Consider the following 17,500-nt stretch of genomic DNA (forward strand, 5'->3'; position numbering starts at 1 on the left):
TAGTGAGAATAATAACTCCAAAAGAAATATATTAAATAAATAAAAATCTTCAAAAAACACAGACCACTAAAGCCCTCATCTTCTGACTCCTGGCACGAGGACTGGACTGAGTGCTGGAGACGACTATCATACATATGCCAGCATGCCAGGCTTGTTAGATGTCCAGTCTTTTGTTGTGGCACAAAGGTGAAGTGCCTTTTTTCATCAATAGATGGCACTCTCTACTTTGACGGAGGCCTACACTGCACAAATATCAGTCGGATAGCATTGGGCTGTTCTTTATTTAGAGAGGAATAAAACCTTACTGTTCTGCATTTGGTACACCTCTGGTATCGAGTGTGCATGCAAATCACGTGTGGTTGGCTGGTATATTTAGGTGGCCTGGCATTTTGTGTGTGATAGCACTAAGGGATAATTTACTTAGCAGGCATAATAAGACATAATCCTTTAGAGTGAGTGTCCGAGCTGCTCAACACTGCAGTTTTTTTTTCCTGTTCTTTTCTGTGCGTCTTGAAGGCGGACATGAATGTGGTGCTTGGAAGTTGGTCGCTTTTAAAGCTTGATGACTTATTATTATAATAGTTGGTGTTGATTTGAGAAGGACTATGTGTGTAAGCGTGCATGCGTGTGTGTGTGTGTGTGTGTGTGTGTGTGTGTGTGTGTGTGTGTGTGTGTGTGTGTGTGTGTGTCTGTGTGTGTGTGAGAGGTTCTGGTGGGAGATAGCCATGAAGTAGGGAATGCAGAAAACTAATGCTAAAAAAGCCCCATGCTGGCGAATGATTAATTTATGGCATTGCAGAACCCAAACTGTTTAAATTGGGGCCGTAGGAAATTGAACAGCCAACTCGAATCACTAAATATTTAACGATGCACAAACACAGTCTCTGCCAGCTCACCTCGCCAGTTACAGAACCTCAAGGTAAAACGTTGTTAGAAATCTAAATAATCAATGCGAGTGGAGAGAGTGAGATGGGGGGAAAAATAAGCTTTTAAAAATACATCTTTGGCCTAAAATCATTGAAGGCATCAATTCGACGCGAGGCTTTAACGCTGTCCGTCCATCTGAACTGAGCGCCGGGTGATTCATCGGGAACAGGCTCACACACTGCGCTCGTGGACTCCACAATGCTACGCACAATGGCAAACGCAGAGGGAGCCGGGAGAACCAGAGTAAAGGTTTTTTTTTTTTTTTTGCTACTTCACAACTTGGTCAGCCTGAAATACCCATACCTCGACAAAAGCTACCGTCTGATAGCGAGAGAGGGCTGAAGGGGAGAAAAAGTCAAATATAAACATGTATTTATAGCTAAAATACATCATAACATATAGTCTATCTAATTCTCTAATATAACCATTATTGAGGGAGTCCTCCATAGTATTCCTCTAAGGACTGGTGCTTGCCCATCTGAGCATCTCCTTTTCCTCAATCCCATGTTCCTCTAGACATATGCAAGGGAATGGGGGTTAAAAACAGCATCAAATAAAGTTTACCTTTGCCTTTGGATTTGAGCCGCTCTTGATTCCAAGCCAGAGGCAGTCATTGCGCAGGCTCTATTTACAATCCCTTTGGCAGCCTTACAACTGCCCCTGGCTATAACACAGTGTACCTAATGTTCAAACTGGCAGGTAATCTTATGTCAAACATACTCCTTTGATATAAAATGATCAATAGATACTTGTAAAGAAGTAATTTCTCTGATGTTTTCTACCACAAATTTTTGGTAATAATATATATATAATTGATATATATCTATATTTCTATATATGTTTTTTTTCTCTAGGAGTGCTTAACACAAAAACACAGACACCAATTGTACAACAGCAAGCAATAAAGACAGGCAGAAATGGTGTGCTTAGATGTATCCGGTGTACAACAATTTTTCGATCAATACCCCATGTAACACAATTATCTGCTGTAATTTAGTTGTATTGGGGGGGAAAGACTTGGCTGTGGACCACTCCTGGGTTTTAGATAGAAATGCACACTGATAATTCCATCTTTGAGATTTATACCACTGAGGTATGTCAAACATCTCAAACGTTGTGTGGGAGTCTTGTGCTACCACATGAAAGCGATCAAATTATAGATTGAAACAGCACAATGCTGTAATCATGGCTCTGATATAAATAAAAATGAAAGAATTTGAAATATCATAATAAAAGTCGTATTTCTACATTTGGTTCTGTAAGATGAAGTAACCCATCTGGATTCTGACGGCGGATCTTGTGGTAGTAGGGTGGACTTTTGGCAAAGCAGAAAAGGACCGACTCTATGAGAGGCTGTGGTTTTGCCGTTAGCTCAGTACGGGTTGCGCCAGAGACAGAGACACTTTCAGACGTGCATCTGGTCTGTCCGCACAACGAAGCAGTTTTTGACCACGCATCGCGAGCGCGGCAAAGAGCAGATTTTTCACCGCGCCCGCATTAGGCGGCCATTTGCATTTAAGCGTTTCGTACTGTAGGAAGGGTGCGGCAAGCACTCCACAATTAGAATGCCATGTATCATCTACCAAAGGCTCGGACATCTTCTCGCCCCTGCGCCACTGATGCGCGCACCGCTGTCATCAATCTCTGTCCAGCCAGCCAATCAGGACCTGGCTTTTCTGCATCGCTCGGCATGGGACAGCGCATGAAGTTCCACACCGAGCCCATCATACATTTTTTTCCAGAGTGTCCACCGCACCACGATGGGCTTAATGGTTCAGAATAAACGGCCGTGATAAGAGACGAAACGCAGCGTTGGCGGATCATTCTGAGACGCGTGTGTGTGTGTGTGATTGAATTGGGGGAAAAAAAAGATCTCTCCACTTCAACACTATACACAGCCACACACACAAGTATGAAAGCATCATATAAGCCATAATAGTTGACCGCATGTTAATTTCCGTGCACATACTGTATCTATAACACGTGAGCACACTCTTCATGGGGCCAACTGTGTATAATGGCGTGCTTCTGACCACTGCGTGTGTGAAAAGGAGGATGTCACAGAGTTTGATGAGGGTTCTATCGGCCTGAGCACCTGGCTCATTCACCACAAGGGGCTGGTGGCATTGGGTTTGGAAATTCTGAGAGGGCCAAGGTGCACCCTTAACCCCTCGTCGCTCAAGGCTGGCGGAGATCCTTTGATGGCCCTTCTCTCTCTCACTCTGTCCGTCTCTCTCTCTCGTGCTCTCGTTCAAGTTTGATTCGGTCCAGCTGCCTTTACACGGTTCAATCATCCACTTGAACTCTTCCCCGCTTTTCCTGGCATCTCTCTCTCTCTCTCTCTCTCTCCCCAGTCCCCCTCTCTCTTCCACTCATTTTCCCCTCCTTCAACCGAAGAGATATTTTTCTAATGCAATCCATCACTTACGGGGTGATCAACACCAACCGCTATCAGGCGCGGCCTTGCAGAATCTTTCTTACATTTTACATTTTAAATGTGCCTGGGAAATCAATATGGCCGCAGCCATGTCGAAAGGGCTTTAAAGTTATGGAGGGTCGGCGGGGAATCTCATCAAGTGAAACTGTTTCCTTCACACCCCCACGGAATGGATAGGCAAAAAAGGCTAGCTGAGGCAAGCGGGTGCTAACCGTATGCATGGCCGAGATGGTGCTAAAGTAATATCATAGAGAGCCGGCAACGATGAAGTAGCACTGGAATAATAACCACAGCAGACAGGGGAAAACAATAAGGGGATGCTGCCTAGGATGCTCACATAGAGAGACAAAGAGGAAGAAAGGAAGAAGCAGCGGCCATGCTGCTAACTAACAAGACAATACCATTAGAACGCTGGAGAAAGATTCCCCACGGCTGAGGTGTTCAGCTCATTGTTTTGGCCAACCTTTGGTCTGCTTTCCATTTTGGCTTCAAAGGGCCCTTTCTCTCTGTGTGCGCAAGGTGCGCTCACATTTATTTTGATATATGCTTGCATAATGGTGGACACTTTGACATTTCCTGTGCGTGGATCAGATGTAATGAGCAGACGAAGCTCTCGGTGGATGTGTGTGTGTGTGCTGTGGGCTGTGAGTGTGTGTATGTGTGTGTGGGGGGGGGGGGGGGGGTGGGTTTAGGTGGATAACTCTGCTCACCATGGAATGAGATCATAACCGTCTAGCCATGGACAAAGGAGTGTGTGTGTGTGTGTGTGTGTGTGTGTGTGTGTGTGTGTGTGGATGTGTGTGTGTGTGTGTAAGGGGGGTAGGTGGCCAGTCATAATTAAAGCGCTTGGGATGGAGTGTCGTCTCTAGCCGAGGTGATCTCCCGGCGAGACTCAGGATGGCCGAGTTAATTCTTAATGAGACATTCCGTCGTGCGTGACAACAAGGCCCAAGCAGCCGCGCAACAAAGAGCCTCCGAGGCGCCTGATGATGAGATCTCCACGGTAGGCCCCTGCCAGAGTGGCCTGATCATTACCACACACACACTACATGCACGCACGCGCACACACACGCGCACACACACACACACACTACCATACACACACACACACTACCATACACACACACAAACTACCACACACACACACACACACTACCATACATACACACACACACACACACACACAAACATACATCCATGTACACAAAGTCATGTTTGCTCACACACAGTCTCAAACACACACACACACACTGACACACACAAAATCATTGTCTGTATGTCTGTCTCTCTCGCTCTCTCGCTCTCTCACACACACACACACACACACACACACACACACACACACACACACACACACACACACAACCCCCGCGTGGCCATGTACAAGGAGCATCATTAAGGTGAGGAGAAGTCTGTGCATGGGGGTAGGAAGAGAGAGGTTGTGTGTGTGTGTGGGTGGGTGGGGGGTTGGCTGACAGACACACAGGAAACAGCATCTTCTCTTACCCTCACAGGACACAGTACTGTGTTATATAAACACCATTAAAACCTCTAGTTAAGAGTTTGTTTATTGCATACAAATGCATGTATGTATGTATGTGTGTGTGTGTGTGTGTGTGTGTGTGTGTGTGTGTGTGTGTGTGTGTGTGTGTGTGTGTGTGTGTATGTGTGTAAGAGATCAAGAGGGAGTATCCCGTCTAACCTAATGTGTGTGTGTGTGTGTGTGTGTTTGTGTAAGAGATCAAGAGGGAGTATATCCCATCTAACCTAATGTGTGTGTGTGTGTGTGTGTGTGTGTGTGTACATGAGAGTCTTATGTTATTGTGCTCATGGTGCTGGGAGTACCTATGTGTGTACTTTGCACATATATATGGATGAGAGCTATGGTCCATGCTCCATGAATGGGGTAAGGCTGGATTCTGAGGGGCTTGCTCATCTGTGGCCATTCACACCTAATTGTCAACTCTTACCAGCACTTCAGTAGGAAGCTTCTGCTGCAATCACTGTCCCATCAACACACACACACACACACACACACACACACACACACACACACACACACACACACACACACACACACACACACACACACACACACCTTATTTCTGAGAGGAATCACACTAATAAACAAAAAAAGAAAACATAACAAAGAGTGGAACTGCTTGTCAATCTCTCTCTCTCTTCCTCTGCGCCAAATTTGTTCTCCAACTAGGGAGAGGGTAAGGCAGCTATCGAGTGCATTTACTACCGCTGCTAACTACATTTATCAGGGGACGCCATGCAAATACCAAATCAACGGGGAAGGACTCAGGAAAACAGAAATGAATCTGTGCCTTATGAAATATTAATCTGGTCGAGGACTTGTGGGGACCTGAAGGAGATGACCTTCCCCTAGTGAGTGTGTGGGGGTGAATATGTGTGTGTGTGTGTGTGTATGGTGAGTCTATAAAATGTATGTCTGCGTGTGTGAGAGTGTGCTGTGTATATATTTGTGATTATATTGAGCATTTAAGGTATCTGTGTGTGTGTGTGTGTGTGTGTGTGTAGTAAGTGGGGTTTATGTATGTGTGGTGAGCATCTATTGTGTATGTGCATTTGTGTGTGTGTGTGTGTGTGTGTGTGTGTGTGTGTGTGTCACACCCCCACCCCATCCCCCGTGTGTGGTGTTACCTTCCCATCACAGCAGTGGTAATTATGGTGTTTTATTAGCATGGTGTTAATGAGGCGTGCCCAGGAGCCCCCGCGTCCCTAAGGTGGTGATCAGACACGCCCTCCGGTGTGTGCTAATGCCTAAATAATTCAGCCGCGTGCCCTGCCACATGCCACTCAAACAGACAAACACACACACACACACATTGACACACAAAGGCACCACATCTGCCCAAATATTAAATAATTTAGATTTACATGGCTGTGTGGTGGAAAGGTGTGAGGTTTGGTAAACACAAAAACCACTCAAGTGGGGTGTGTTTGTTTACAACATTCGTACCCTCTTTCACACCCCCCCCCCCACCCCCCCACACACACACCAAATCATGATCAATGGCAGATTAAATCCAAAGCAGATTAAACACGTGTGATGGACGACTAAATGCTGATAATGTTGAGTTTTCATGATGTGGGGTGAGTGGAAGGGGATGATTCAGCCGCCATACTGATGCTGGGCCTCGCCACCAGTGACCCCCTCTGCAGATGGTGCAGAGACAAACCAAGAGACAGAAGTCTCTGTGTAGAGACATGGGGACAGGAAGCAGGGGCAGGGAAGGGACATTGAGACAGACCACTAAACAAAACAGAAGAAGCCAAGCCAGAGACAAAGAAACAGAAACACACAAAATGGGTTTCCATTTGGATTATTTTACGGCTGAAGAATTTGGCTGAGGAGTCTGTGCATGTGTCAATCTGCTATGTTAGACAAATTAGAAGAGACACTCTTCTAATCAAAGTTGGAGTTGTAAACAGTTGAACACAAAATGTAAGGTTGCCTAAACGAAAACACTGTGTCAAATATAAATGAATGTAAAGGATTTGTTTTTGAATGGTGAAAAATACTCTTTGGTGCTCTCATCTATACTGCTGTAGAGGCCCTGTGCTGTGCTGTGTTCTTACCCATGTTCCTGTACAGGCTCTGTGCTGTGCTGTGTTCTTACCCATGTTCCTGTACAGGCTTTGTGCTGTGCTGTGTTCTTACCCATGTTCCTATACAGGCTCTGTGCTGTGCTGTGTTCTTACCCATGTTTCTGTGCTGTGCTGTGCTGTGTTCTTACCCATGTTTCTGTGCTGTGCTGTGTTCTTACCCATGTTCCTGTAGAGGCCCTGTGCTGTGCTCTTACCCATGTTCCTGTACAGGCCCTGTGCTGTCTGCAGCTGCTGGCTGAGCCGACTGATGTGTGTGCTGAGCACATGCTTCTCCTGCTGCTGGCTGCACGACTCCTGGCGGGCGCTCCGCACCTCCGCCCTCAGCCCCTCGGCCTCCTGGGATGCCGCACGCATGGCCTCCTGGGCCAGCTGGAGGTCGACCTCAGCCTGCCGCAGCAGCTCATCTCTCTGCTTGACGGCCTGGTCCGAGAGAGAACAGGAGGAGTGAGCTCACGCTGAAGACCCACAGCTGATGCAACAGATTGCGGAGCTGAGGAGGTCATTTAGTCTGGCGTATGAGTATACACAGAGCAGTTTTACATCCTGATTGACTTTTATTCATTTTCCGATGCCTTCTGCAGAGTGACTTGAAATTGAAGGGGAAAAAGTCAAAAAGTCAAGGCAGACCTGTTGACAGCAAATTCAAACATATTAAGTGGCTTCATCTAAGCAAAAAGAACAAAACAGAACAGACCAGATATTAAATATTGAATAGCTAATCACTACCATATATCAAACACTAGCAATTGTCTTTGTTTCATTTTGATCCTAATGATGGGTACAAAAATGCCCTTGGTATTGCCTAAGAATCAAATCCTTTTTTTTCTCTATCCACCCATGCACTGAGCCTGTAAATTTCCTTCACTAAGCCGCTAAGACTTCACAAAACCAAAACGAAACCAGATGGCTGACATGAAATACTGGACATGTCTTCTAGTCTTTCAAGCTGGACTGCACAAGTCCTTAACACTGTGGACATAGACAAATCCATGAAGTCCATGATGTAAAAATCCATGATAAAACACATGAATGCTGAAATAGCTCAGGTACAACTTCATCATGGAGTAACAGCCTGTATGTAAGTAAAGTCTGGTTTAGTGGAGCTCAGTTCGGCCCCATCTATATATAGAATACACAGCAATGTACACGGAACACTGAGAATGAGAAACATAATGCATCACCACATCTACATCTACAAACATACTTTTTTTTTTTTTTAAAGAAATCATCATCATCATCATCATCATTACTGGTCGACAGTTATGATTCCATTCTCATGTGCTTGCGTGTTGTTGCTTCTTCCATTAGAAACGAACATGTATAATATATAGCGTTTTTAAGTGTGTCTTAATGCATTCCCCATTATTAAAACATCCTTTAATAAACGCCAATGAGCTACAATGACCTGACAGCATGCTGGTCCCATTAGGGAGCAGCCCTTGTGTAAAACAAATGTTGCACGCCATCATGTACAGAGGTTACATTGTGTAAGATCACCGTTGCCGTGCCTCCGCTTCAGGTGCCCGCTGGGCGAAGGCACGCGATTGGTTGCCCGCGCTTGGCACGATGCCATTCCTGGCTCGGGTTTATCGCTTTATCATGCACCATCACGGCTTCTGATAATTGGAATATTTAGTGCCCCCCTTCATGTCTTAATTGGAGTCAATTGCGTCCGCTTGCCGCGCTTGTCTTTGGCATTAATCCTGGGCTAATTTGTTTCTGTCAGTCTAATGAGAAGTCTCTATGTGCGTGTGTGTGTGTGTCTGGTGGTGGTGGTGGTCGGGGGGTTAACGCTTAATGAAAGCCTTTTAAATATTCTCCCCGCTTGGGGGGGGGGGCACAACAGACAAGATGGGTGACAAGGTGTTACAAAGAAAGGTGAGTGTCCTTGCCTGTTGTCCCATCTGACGAGCAAAATAAACACTCAAAGAGGCAAAGGTGATCAGAGATTAAGGAAGAGCGCAGCTCATTCTACCGCACACTGCAGGGTAATTGTGAAGGAAAAAAATAGAAAGAAAGAAACAGGCCGGGTGAAGCTTGCCTCAAAGAAAAAAATGTGCAGATCTGCCGTTATGCAAGAGCATTTTAGGGCTTTTGGGAGTAGGCTGCCAATTTTACATAAACAGAGGCTTGCATATTCCCCTGCGTGAAATCATTGATTTGGAAGGACTCACAAATTCCTGTCTGACAATGTGGGAAACAGAGAGAGATGCATTTTCTAAAGACAGGCCTCAGCTGAAACTTATTTAAAACGATGACCCTTTCAAACGCTGCTGGCAATGGTCGATAGCCAAATTTACACAGATGGTAGGTGTCCAAAATCCATTAATGTCAAACACAATGTTTGTCTTCTAAACTTTGAGGGAAAAATGTGTCTTTGTAAAAAAAAAATAACCTTGCATAGTTGCATATATTTCTCCAGTTTACAATCAATAGCCATGGACACACTGGCCTGTGAATGTCGAGGACTCTAAATGGTCTCATTGCCAAGGTCTCCTACAGCCATATCAAATAAATCAATCAACACTTATTATCAAAGCTTTGAACAACAGACTTGAAAGACTACCTCAAAAATACCTTGATGTTAAAACTCTCTGCAAGAAAGTTGACTGACAATGGCATAGGTAAAGCCTTGCTTATAAAACTAGAAGCCTTTATCAGAGCCTGTGTCTGGGGGCAGGGTCTCTCTTTGGTGATTGTCTTAATTGTCACTTAGTCATGTTCATGTTATATGTTCCACTGACGCCCCCCCCAGTGTGTATGGTATAATCATATGGTGCGCTGGTAGTGTTGTGGCTAAGGAGAAAAGTCATGGGTTTGGTTCCTGGCTGCCACCGTTATGCCCTTAAGCAAGGCACTTAAGCCTGAGTTGCTCCGGGGAGACTGGCCCTGTAACTAATTGATATATGTATGACGCTATGGATAAAAGATGAGAAAATCAATATGTGATTTAGTTGTTCATGCTTTATGTTCCACTGTAATTCCTTCTTGTGTGGTTGTGTGTGTGTGTGTGTGTGTGTGTGTGTGTGTGTAGTATAATCAGCAATAAAAGCGACTGTAAGGTGACTTGGCTGGTTTCAGCACTCACCTGGTCCTTGAGGGTGCAGGTGTTGCGGGTGAGGGCGAGCTCCTGCTGGAGGTCAAGGGCCTCCTGGTGCAGCCGGCTAAGGGCGGCTCTGTGCTCACTCTGAGCAGAGGCCAGGCCCAAACGCAGGGACTGCACTGCCCTGTCCAGCTCCTGCTTCTCCTGGGCCCTGCTGCGGAGCTCCGCTCTCAAGCCTTGGGCCTCATCGTGCAGCTGCGCCAGGAGGCTGTCGCTCTCCACGCTCCTCTGGCCGTGCTCTTCAAGCTGCTGCCTCAACAGGGTCACTTCCTGTCCAGTGGCCCAGTTATAAAGCAAAGCATGATGGGAAAACTCTTTGATGGAATTCCCAAAAGGCATCAAAGTGTTTATCCCACACAGTGGATACTCGCTCTCTCTGCTATATATTTACATACAGGTTTTCAGAGGTGGAAAAAGTACGAAAATATTGTACTCAAGTAAAAGTACCAATACTTTGATGAAATATTACTCAAGTACAAGTTAAAATACCGATCTGAAAATGTACTCAAGTAAAAGTAAAAAGTAGTTCATTTAAAATGTACTTTAAGTAAAAGTTACTTAGTTACTTTTTTTTTTTTTTTTGGGTGGGTGGGGGGGGGGTACCAGAACAACCAGTTTTACCAGAGACTTTCTAATGAGGAGATACAGCACTCAACTGTTGTAAAACGTGGCAAAACGTAGACATGTGAATACATTGAGCCAATCATGTGGTGTGTTGTGAATACATTGAGCCAATCATGTGGTGTGCTGTGAAGACATCTTGCCAATCATCTGTTGTGATCTCGTCGCTGGAGCAAGATTGGTGTCGTGAAACCTTACGCACACGCATTTCTGCAGAAATAGATGCCCGATAAGTGCCCAAAAAGCGTTGCAATATGGCCGCAGAGTGGAAATACTGGCCTAAAAGGACTTTGGTCCTAGCTCGAGTTGCTGCAGCCAGCAGCTAAGGCAGCCATGTTCATGCTCCCAGTGTGTAGCGCTCGAGCTCAACTCAACTCGAGCTAGGTAAAACCGATTGTTTCAGTTTTGTTCATACCGACAGTACTCGGTGACGTTGAGAAATGTCAAAAATGTGAAAAATCACCGGAGTTCTCCTTTAAGTTTGAGCAGTAGTTGATTTTAAAAGTTAGTTGCACTCATCCTTGGTCACTTTGCAGTGAACAGTAATCCAGCACAACTGAAAAGCCCCTCACAGGCAGCTGAGACAGGCAGGCCAATGTTGAGTTGCAGAGTTTTTTTTATATTTGGAAACGAGCAGAAGGTTCAGCAGATTAAAGGGTGTTGAACTGGGGGGAAAAGTGGGAAGTACTAGGACCCCAATGGAGGAGAGGGCCCTTGAAAGGTGGATTACGGGGGGCACAACATTTTCACCAGGCATTAGTAATAACTCAGGTAATCCACACATAAAAAATCCAAACAACTCCATAAGTAGAGTCATGTGTAATGAAGTGGAATAACACAGGGGAAAAGTATTGAACACGCTAAGAAAAAGCACTAAGGCAAGGAAAGGGAAGGAACGAGCTGGAATCTGTAAGTAGTTAGAGAGTAGTTATCCTTTCTATCTGTTCCTGTCACACAGGAAACATTTCATGATGGATAAAAGCAAAAAGCTCTCCCAAGACCTTTGCAACCTTATTGTTGCAAACATCAATGAAACTGGTTACAGATGCATTTCAAAAGATGCCATTATCTGCAAGTGGAAGGAACATCACTGCATCATCAACCAGCCATGCACAGGATCTCCTCACAATATTTCTGACCAGGGAGTCAGAAGGATAGTCAATTCCAAGAGCCAAGGACCACTTGGAGAAAGCTCCAAAAAGACTTGAAGGCAGCCAATTCAATTAAATTCAATTAAACAGTTCTGGAAGTAACTAAAGATCAGGATTCACAAGAGGGACCCCTGGGCCAAAATGGGCCAAAATCACACCTGATACTGCGACTAATACGTTTTCTCATACAGGAAATGTCTTGAAGCTGTCATTACAAACAAAGGCTTTCCACAAAGTATTGAAGAAATTTCAGTAGGAACGTTCAATACTTTTTTTCCTGTGTCATTCCACTTAATTACACATAACTCTTATGTTTGGATTTTTTATATGTGTGTTAATATAATGTGTGGTGAAAATTTCGAATAGACTCACTGGAAGTTTAGGCTAATTAGGCTACTGAAAAAACATTTAAGTGTTCAATATTTATTTCCACCATATATTTATTTTACCTGAATATTTTAACTTCCTTCCTTTAACTTCCTACTTTAAATGTCAAAATGAATGTCAGACGAAATTTAAAGTTTGACTGACTGTGATTTTGTATACAACATAGTGAAAACTGTCTAAGGTCACTCTCACTCTCCCTTGCTAAAGAGCTAAATGGTTTAGTCCGCCTGCACGATTCATTAGGTAGTCTACAGTATCTTTTGTTTATTTAGCTGAGCATCGCTAGTAGGCCTAGTGGACCGCTAATTGTTGTGCTGCTGGTGCTTTCTCCAAGAAAGCCAAGTCAGGTTACCAAAAAAAAAGTCCAAAACAGGAAAAAGAGAGACATTAAAATGAGGGGAAACAACTGCTAATGAACTTCTTTCCAAAGAAAGGTGAGCACAAACGCCAAAACACGAAATCCCATGGTGTTTGCTTGAATATCTCCGCAATCATTAGTGCTAAAACGAACTGAGACAACCCATTGAAATAGTGGAAAATACATAGCCTAGACATGTAATCTGATGCATCTCGTGATCCAGCTCCATCTCCATCACTTTCAGAAAGACTGCATGGCGCTAGCTTGATTCATGTCCTGTTGTAGGCTAGCCTACATGCTGATCATTATCACTAGGCTAGTGGTTTAGGGCAAGATTTTTTTTCTCTCCCTTTCTCCCTTTTTTTTTTTTTTACTCAAGTAACGGATGGGATTTTTGATGTAGCGAAGTACAATACTTCACTCAAAATGTAATCAAGTAAAATTTAAAATACCGATTTTATAAACTACTTAAAAAATACAAAATACACAGAAAAACTACTCAATACAGTAACGTGAGTAAATGTATTTCGTTACTTTCCACCTCTGCAGGTTTTGTAATACTGGGCTGTAACTAGGAAGACTAATCCTAAACAAACAGGAAAAACAAACACAAGCAAACACTGACGCAGCGGTGAAGAGGATACCTTCTGGTAAAGATCTCTTTGCCTCCTCTGAGCTTCGTAGTCATCGTTGGGATGAGAGTGACCGAGCTGGATGGTGCTGAGGTCAGTTTCAAGCTGAAGGCATCTTTTTTCATACTGGGCAATCTGAAGAAGAAGAAATACTGGGAATTCATTTCATAAAATGGCATGGATCACTGGATGCCAATCAAAATGCCTTCTTGGTGCCAGAGAACAGTTATCCGCTCAAGTTCAAGATGAAGTTGAGGTCACCATAAACCACATGTGTGTATATATATATATATATATATATATATATATATATATATATATATATATATATATAACTGCACTATTAGAGGCATTAGCTTAGCAGTATGAAAGAGGCAGAGAAACACCCACGGATGCGGCTGTGAGCAAACAGATTCAAATAAGAACTCTTCACAATGTGGTTTGAAACTTACTGGAGCATTAGAAAACACACTGCTCCAAAAGAGCAAGAAAATCAAACTCATTACCGAACGTAATAAAGTATAAAATACAGTCATTCTTCAAATCGGTAACTCTTTTATAACGCACAAATTAAATTTGATTTGATTAAAATTACACTCCGCCAGTCTGACCTTGTAGGCAGCAGTTAAGTTCATACAAATTAAATTTCTCTGCAATAAAGATGATTCATTTGTTGCCAGACATGGTAAATATCCCGGGAAAGAGGCGAAAGCAAAGTGACATGGGCACAGCTTCATTCATCTCGACCCCAGTTCTGTGTACACAGCAGACACCAACCCGCAGACGGCAATAAATCACTGCATACATACCAAATTACCAGTCGAACGTGATTAAGACATTATATGGGATTACAGAAAATTAACATTTTGGGGGGGAAAATGGAGGTAGGTGCTTACATTGCTTTAGAGTCCACTCAGCCAATAATAATTTGATTTACTGTTTGTAGAAAATCTAAATGAAACCAAAGCCCATGCTTGAAAAATGTACATTTCAGCTGGTAATGGATTTCAGCCCTCTGGATTTCTCCGAGGACTTTCTCTAAGTGAGTTAGACATGGAAGGAACAGGCAGGTGAACTACACAACAAACCATGGCCTGTCTGTCTTCCAACTCTGCGCGGAGTTTCTCGATGGCACGGTCACCGTCGGCGCGCCGCTCACTGCTGTTGGTCAGCGCGTCCAGGGTGGCCTGGAGCTCCTCGGTCAGGTGGTCGATGGCCTCCTCTGCGTTCTCTACCTGCCGTCGCTTCTCCTCGTCACGAGCCTCCAGGCGGCCATTCTCCTCTCTCAGGCTGCTGATGACTTCTTGTGCTTCAAGGACCTTCCATTCATACACACACACACACACACACACACACACACACACACACACAATATAGCATCGTTCGTCGCACAACACAAACACAGAAAACAGAGACACACCGACACACAATAACACACAGTTATAGAGATACAGTATCCGCCACTTCTTTCCATGCACCACGTGCCTGTGACAGTGTTTGTCCATGTTCGCCTCGAGAAGCTGCAGGAGTGCTTAGTGGCTGGTCAGTAGGGCTGTCACGTTACGTTCGAAAATCAATTGCACAATCGATTGGACCAACCAACACAAGTTTCGAAAACTAAAATAGGGAATCGATTTTAACCAAATGTCTATTCATTTTAAATGAATTAAACAAATAAAAAAGATAGATGTAATAAAACCATAGATTGAACAAAACTCACAAACAAGCAGAAAAAGAAAATAAAGAATTCCGAAAGTGCAGTAGACGTTGCGAAAGGTAAAAAGAAAATTCCCTCCAATTTTACGCACTGGAAACAGCCAAAAGTCTCAATCTGCTGGTGCTGGTGTCAAAAAATGGAGGCCGATGGTTATCAACCTGTGCGACATGAGACAGACGAATGATAACCCCTAATAACTTGAGGCATTCGATATGGAAGCACCTCGGGTTTTGGACTGTAGATCAACAAATAGAGAAGGACAAATTGTGCGATCGTGAGTTCCTACGTAGGCGAAATTTGTTTGACATTTCTAATCGTAAACACAGCCATGTTGAAGCCTGCAGTAATGTAAAGTAAAGTAACATGGAAAATCGATTTTACAATCGATTCAATGAACACTTCTCAATTCTCAAAAATCAAACAGTATTTTTTCACAAACGTGACAGCCCTACTGGTCAGCTTGCAGATACCTGCTTCCTAGAGTAGCGCACTTCCTCCTCAGAGGCCTGCAGTTGCTCTTGGAGCTGCTGGACCTTCTCCATGGCAACAGTGTACTTCTGCTTCAAAATGGCCGCCGTGGCGTCCTGGTCCTGAGTGGCGGCCGTGACGCCCTCCAGCCTCTGATGTAAGCCGTCGTGCTGTTGCCTCAGAGAGGTGAGCTCACCCTCCAGGGTCTTGACCCTCTCCTCCTCCTCCTTCACCTGTTGGCAGAAAACACACATATAACAGACATACAGTAACACAACGCAACACACACACAAACACACACAACACACAAACGAACACACACACACAGACACACATGACTTTGCTTTTGTCTAATAGAGCAACACTGCACAGCTCACAGCAGGTCCCCCCATATTTGGGTCATTTGGAGGACTTAGAGCACAAAAGGGATAAGGCAGGGAAGGTAAGAATAATGACACGTCCCATGAATAAACCCTTTGAGCGTGAAATGCTATGAAATGCGGTTAGTGTGAGACTCTTTAAAGAACCAACATACCAAAGGAACTTAATGAAAGTAAATGGGAAAATGTGATTAACCCAAAGTTTATTACAAAGGATTCCCAGTGAAGGAAACTATTTTCTTTAAACCGCTGGGCCACTCCCCGGCTTAGACTCAAGAGTGATGAGCCAACCCTGGAGTCTGTGGTTGCCGGGCAAATTGGTGAGATGCAGTGGTTTTGAATTAAAATGAAGAGTGCAACTTGGCCATAGCTGAGTGTTGCTATCCATGCTTGAGCGCAGAAGTGATGTTTTCATTTTCACGATTTACAGCCGGGGCCCCCTTTTTTTTATTTTCTTGTGAATTCAATAGGCACAGGCACAGGAAACATCAACATTTCAATCCAACAACACATTTTACCTTCCAAGCTTCATACTGTTTGATGAAAGAGGTGGATTTACTGTATAAATAGTGAACAGTGTTAAAACCTAAAAGCACCAGGGCGCACAATGGATCAGGGACGAAGCACAGTCTTCACTTTTGAACTGCCAGGGGAGAGAGACGCACAGCTCTGTCTCACTTTGACATGCTGAACGGTGGGGATTTCTAAATCCTCTTTTCAAAACAGAGGGAAGATAATAAATAGAAGAAAAAAGAAAGCTCCGGAATGTAAACCATAGCTAAAAACAGTGCTGACCACCACTGGGAAAGGCAACAGTCGTCCTGGCCCACTGGTCTCTGTCCTCACTGGGGCACACTACACACTAGAGGCTACTCAAGTCAGATAGCTTTTCCAGAATCTGAAATCCCAGAAACAGTAACTGTCTTCTTACAATTAATCTGTCCACAAACCTGAAAGAAAAAAGGCAAATTTGGATTTAAAAAAAAACTTTTCCCTTACTTGTACAGTGGTCAGAGATGACCTTGTGACCTCCAAATGACCCGTGAAGTGAAATATAGACACTAACTTCTTTCAACAAATCTCTTTATGCCTAATGATGGGCATGGACTCATACACATGAATACACAGAGCTCATTCTTCCATCCTTGAATTCATCATTCTTGAAAGATGCCACAATCATAACCTTTCCCTCAATTGAAAGTAAAGACACTGACACAGAGGACAAGGCCGTCTACCTCACACACACACACACACACACCCCACACACTGCTTGAAAGTCCACTCCACGGCAAATGAAATCATCGGGATAAAATGGTAATATGTCTCTGATGTTTTTCACATTCCAGTAAGTTTCTGCGGACACATTGTTCTGTTGAAAGGGCACCAAAATTGACCTACTGATATTCTTCTGAGTCAATGTGATAACACGCCTTTGATTCAGAAATGACAGTGAGAGACCGTAATGGCTTTGATGTGTTTCTCCTTTGACTTTTTCAAAGACCTTATGTGCCCCCTTCTCTGTCCTACTAACCAGAGAAAAGAAAGGAACATGACCCTTACAAAAAAAAAAGAACCGGAATGGAAAAATCTTTTTGTGACTTGAACCTGTATGTTAAATTAATTATCCTTTTATATCGTGCTATTTTTTCCATCTACAGTATCACATGCTGTGCTGCACAA

General features: G+C 43.9%; 1 protein-coding gene across 8 annotated transcripts in view; it reads right to left on the bottom strand.

The window, feature by feature from the left end:
- LOC121688371 (myosin heavy chain, striated muscle-like) overlaps positions 1–17,500 on the bottom strand; it is a 114,945-nt gene that overhangs the window by 31,412 nt on the left and 66,033 nt on the right. For all 8 annotated transcript variants that reach the window (XM_042067894.1, XM_042067897.1, XM_042067895.1 and 5 more), the window contains 5 exons: positions 15,443–15,673; positions 14,344–14,574; positions 13,268–13,390; positions 10,092–10,376; positions 7,198–7,423 (listed from right to left, as the gene is read on the bottom strand). In XM_042067894.1, the coding sequence (XP_041923828.1) occupies positions 7,198–7,423; positions 10,092–10,376; positions 13,268–13,390; positions 14,344–14,574; positions 15,443–15,673 (1,096 nt within the window). The remainder of the gene's footprint in view (positions 1–7,197; positions 7,424–10,091; positions 10,377–13,267; positions 13,391–14,343; positions 14,575–15,442; positions 15,674–17,500) is intronic.

Source organism: Alosa sapidissima, chromosome 17 (assembly GCF_018492685.1).
Source record: "Alosa sapidissima isolate fAloSap1 chromosome 17, fAloSap1.pri, whole genome shotgun sequence".
In the NCBI taxonomy this organism is placed as follows: domain Eukaryota; kingdom Metazoa; phylum Chordata; class Actinopteri; order Clupeiformes; family Clupeidae; genus Alosa; species Alosa sapidissima.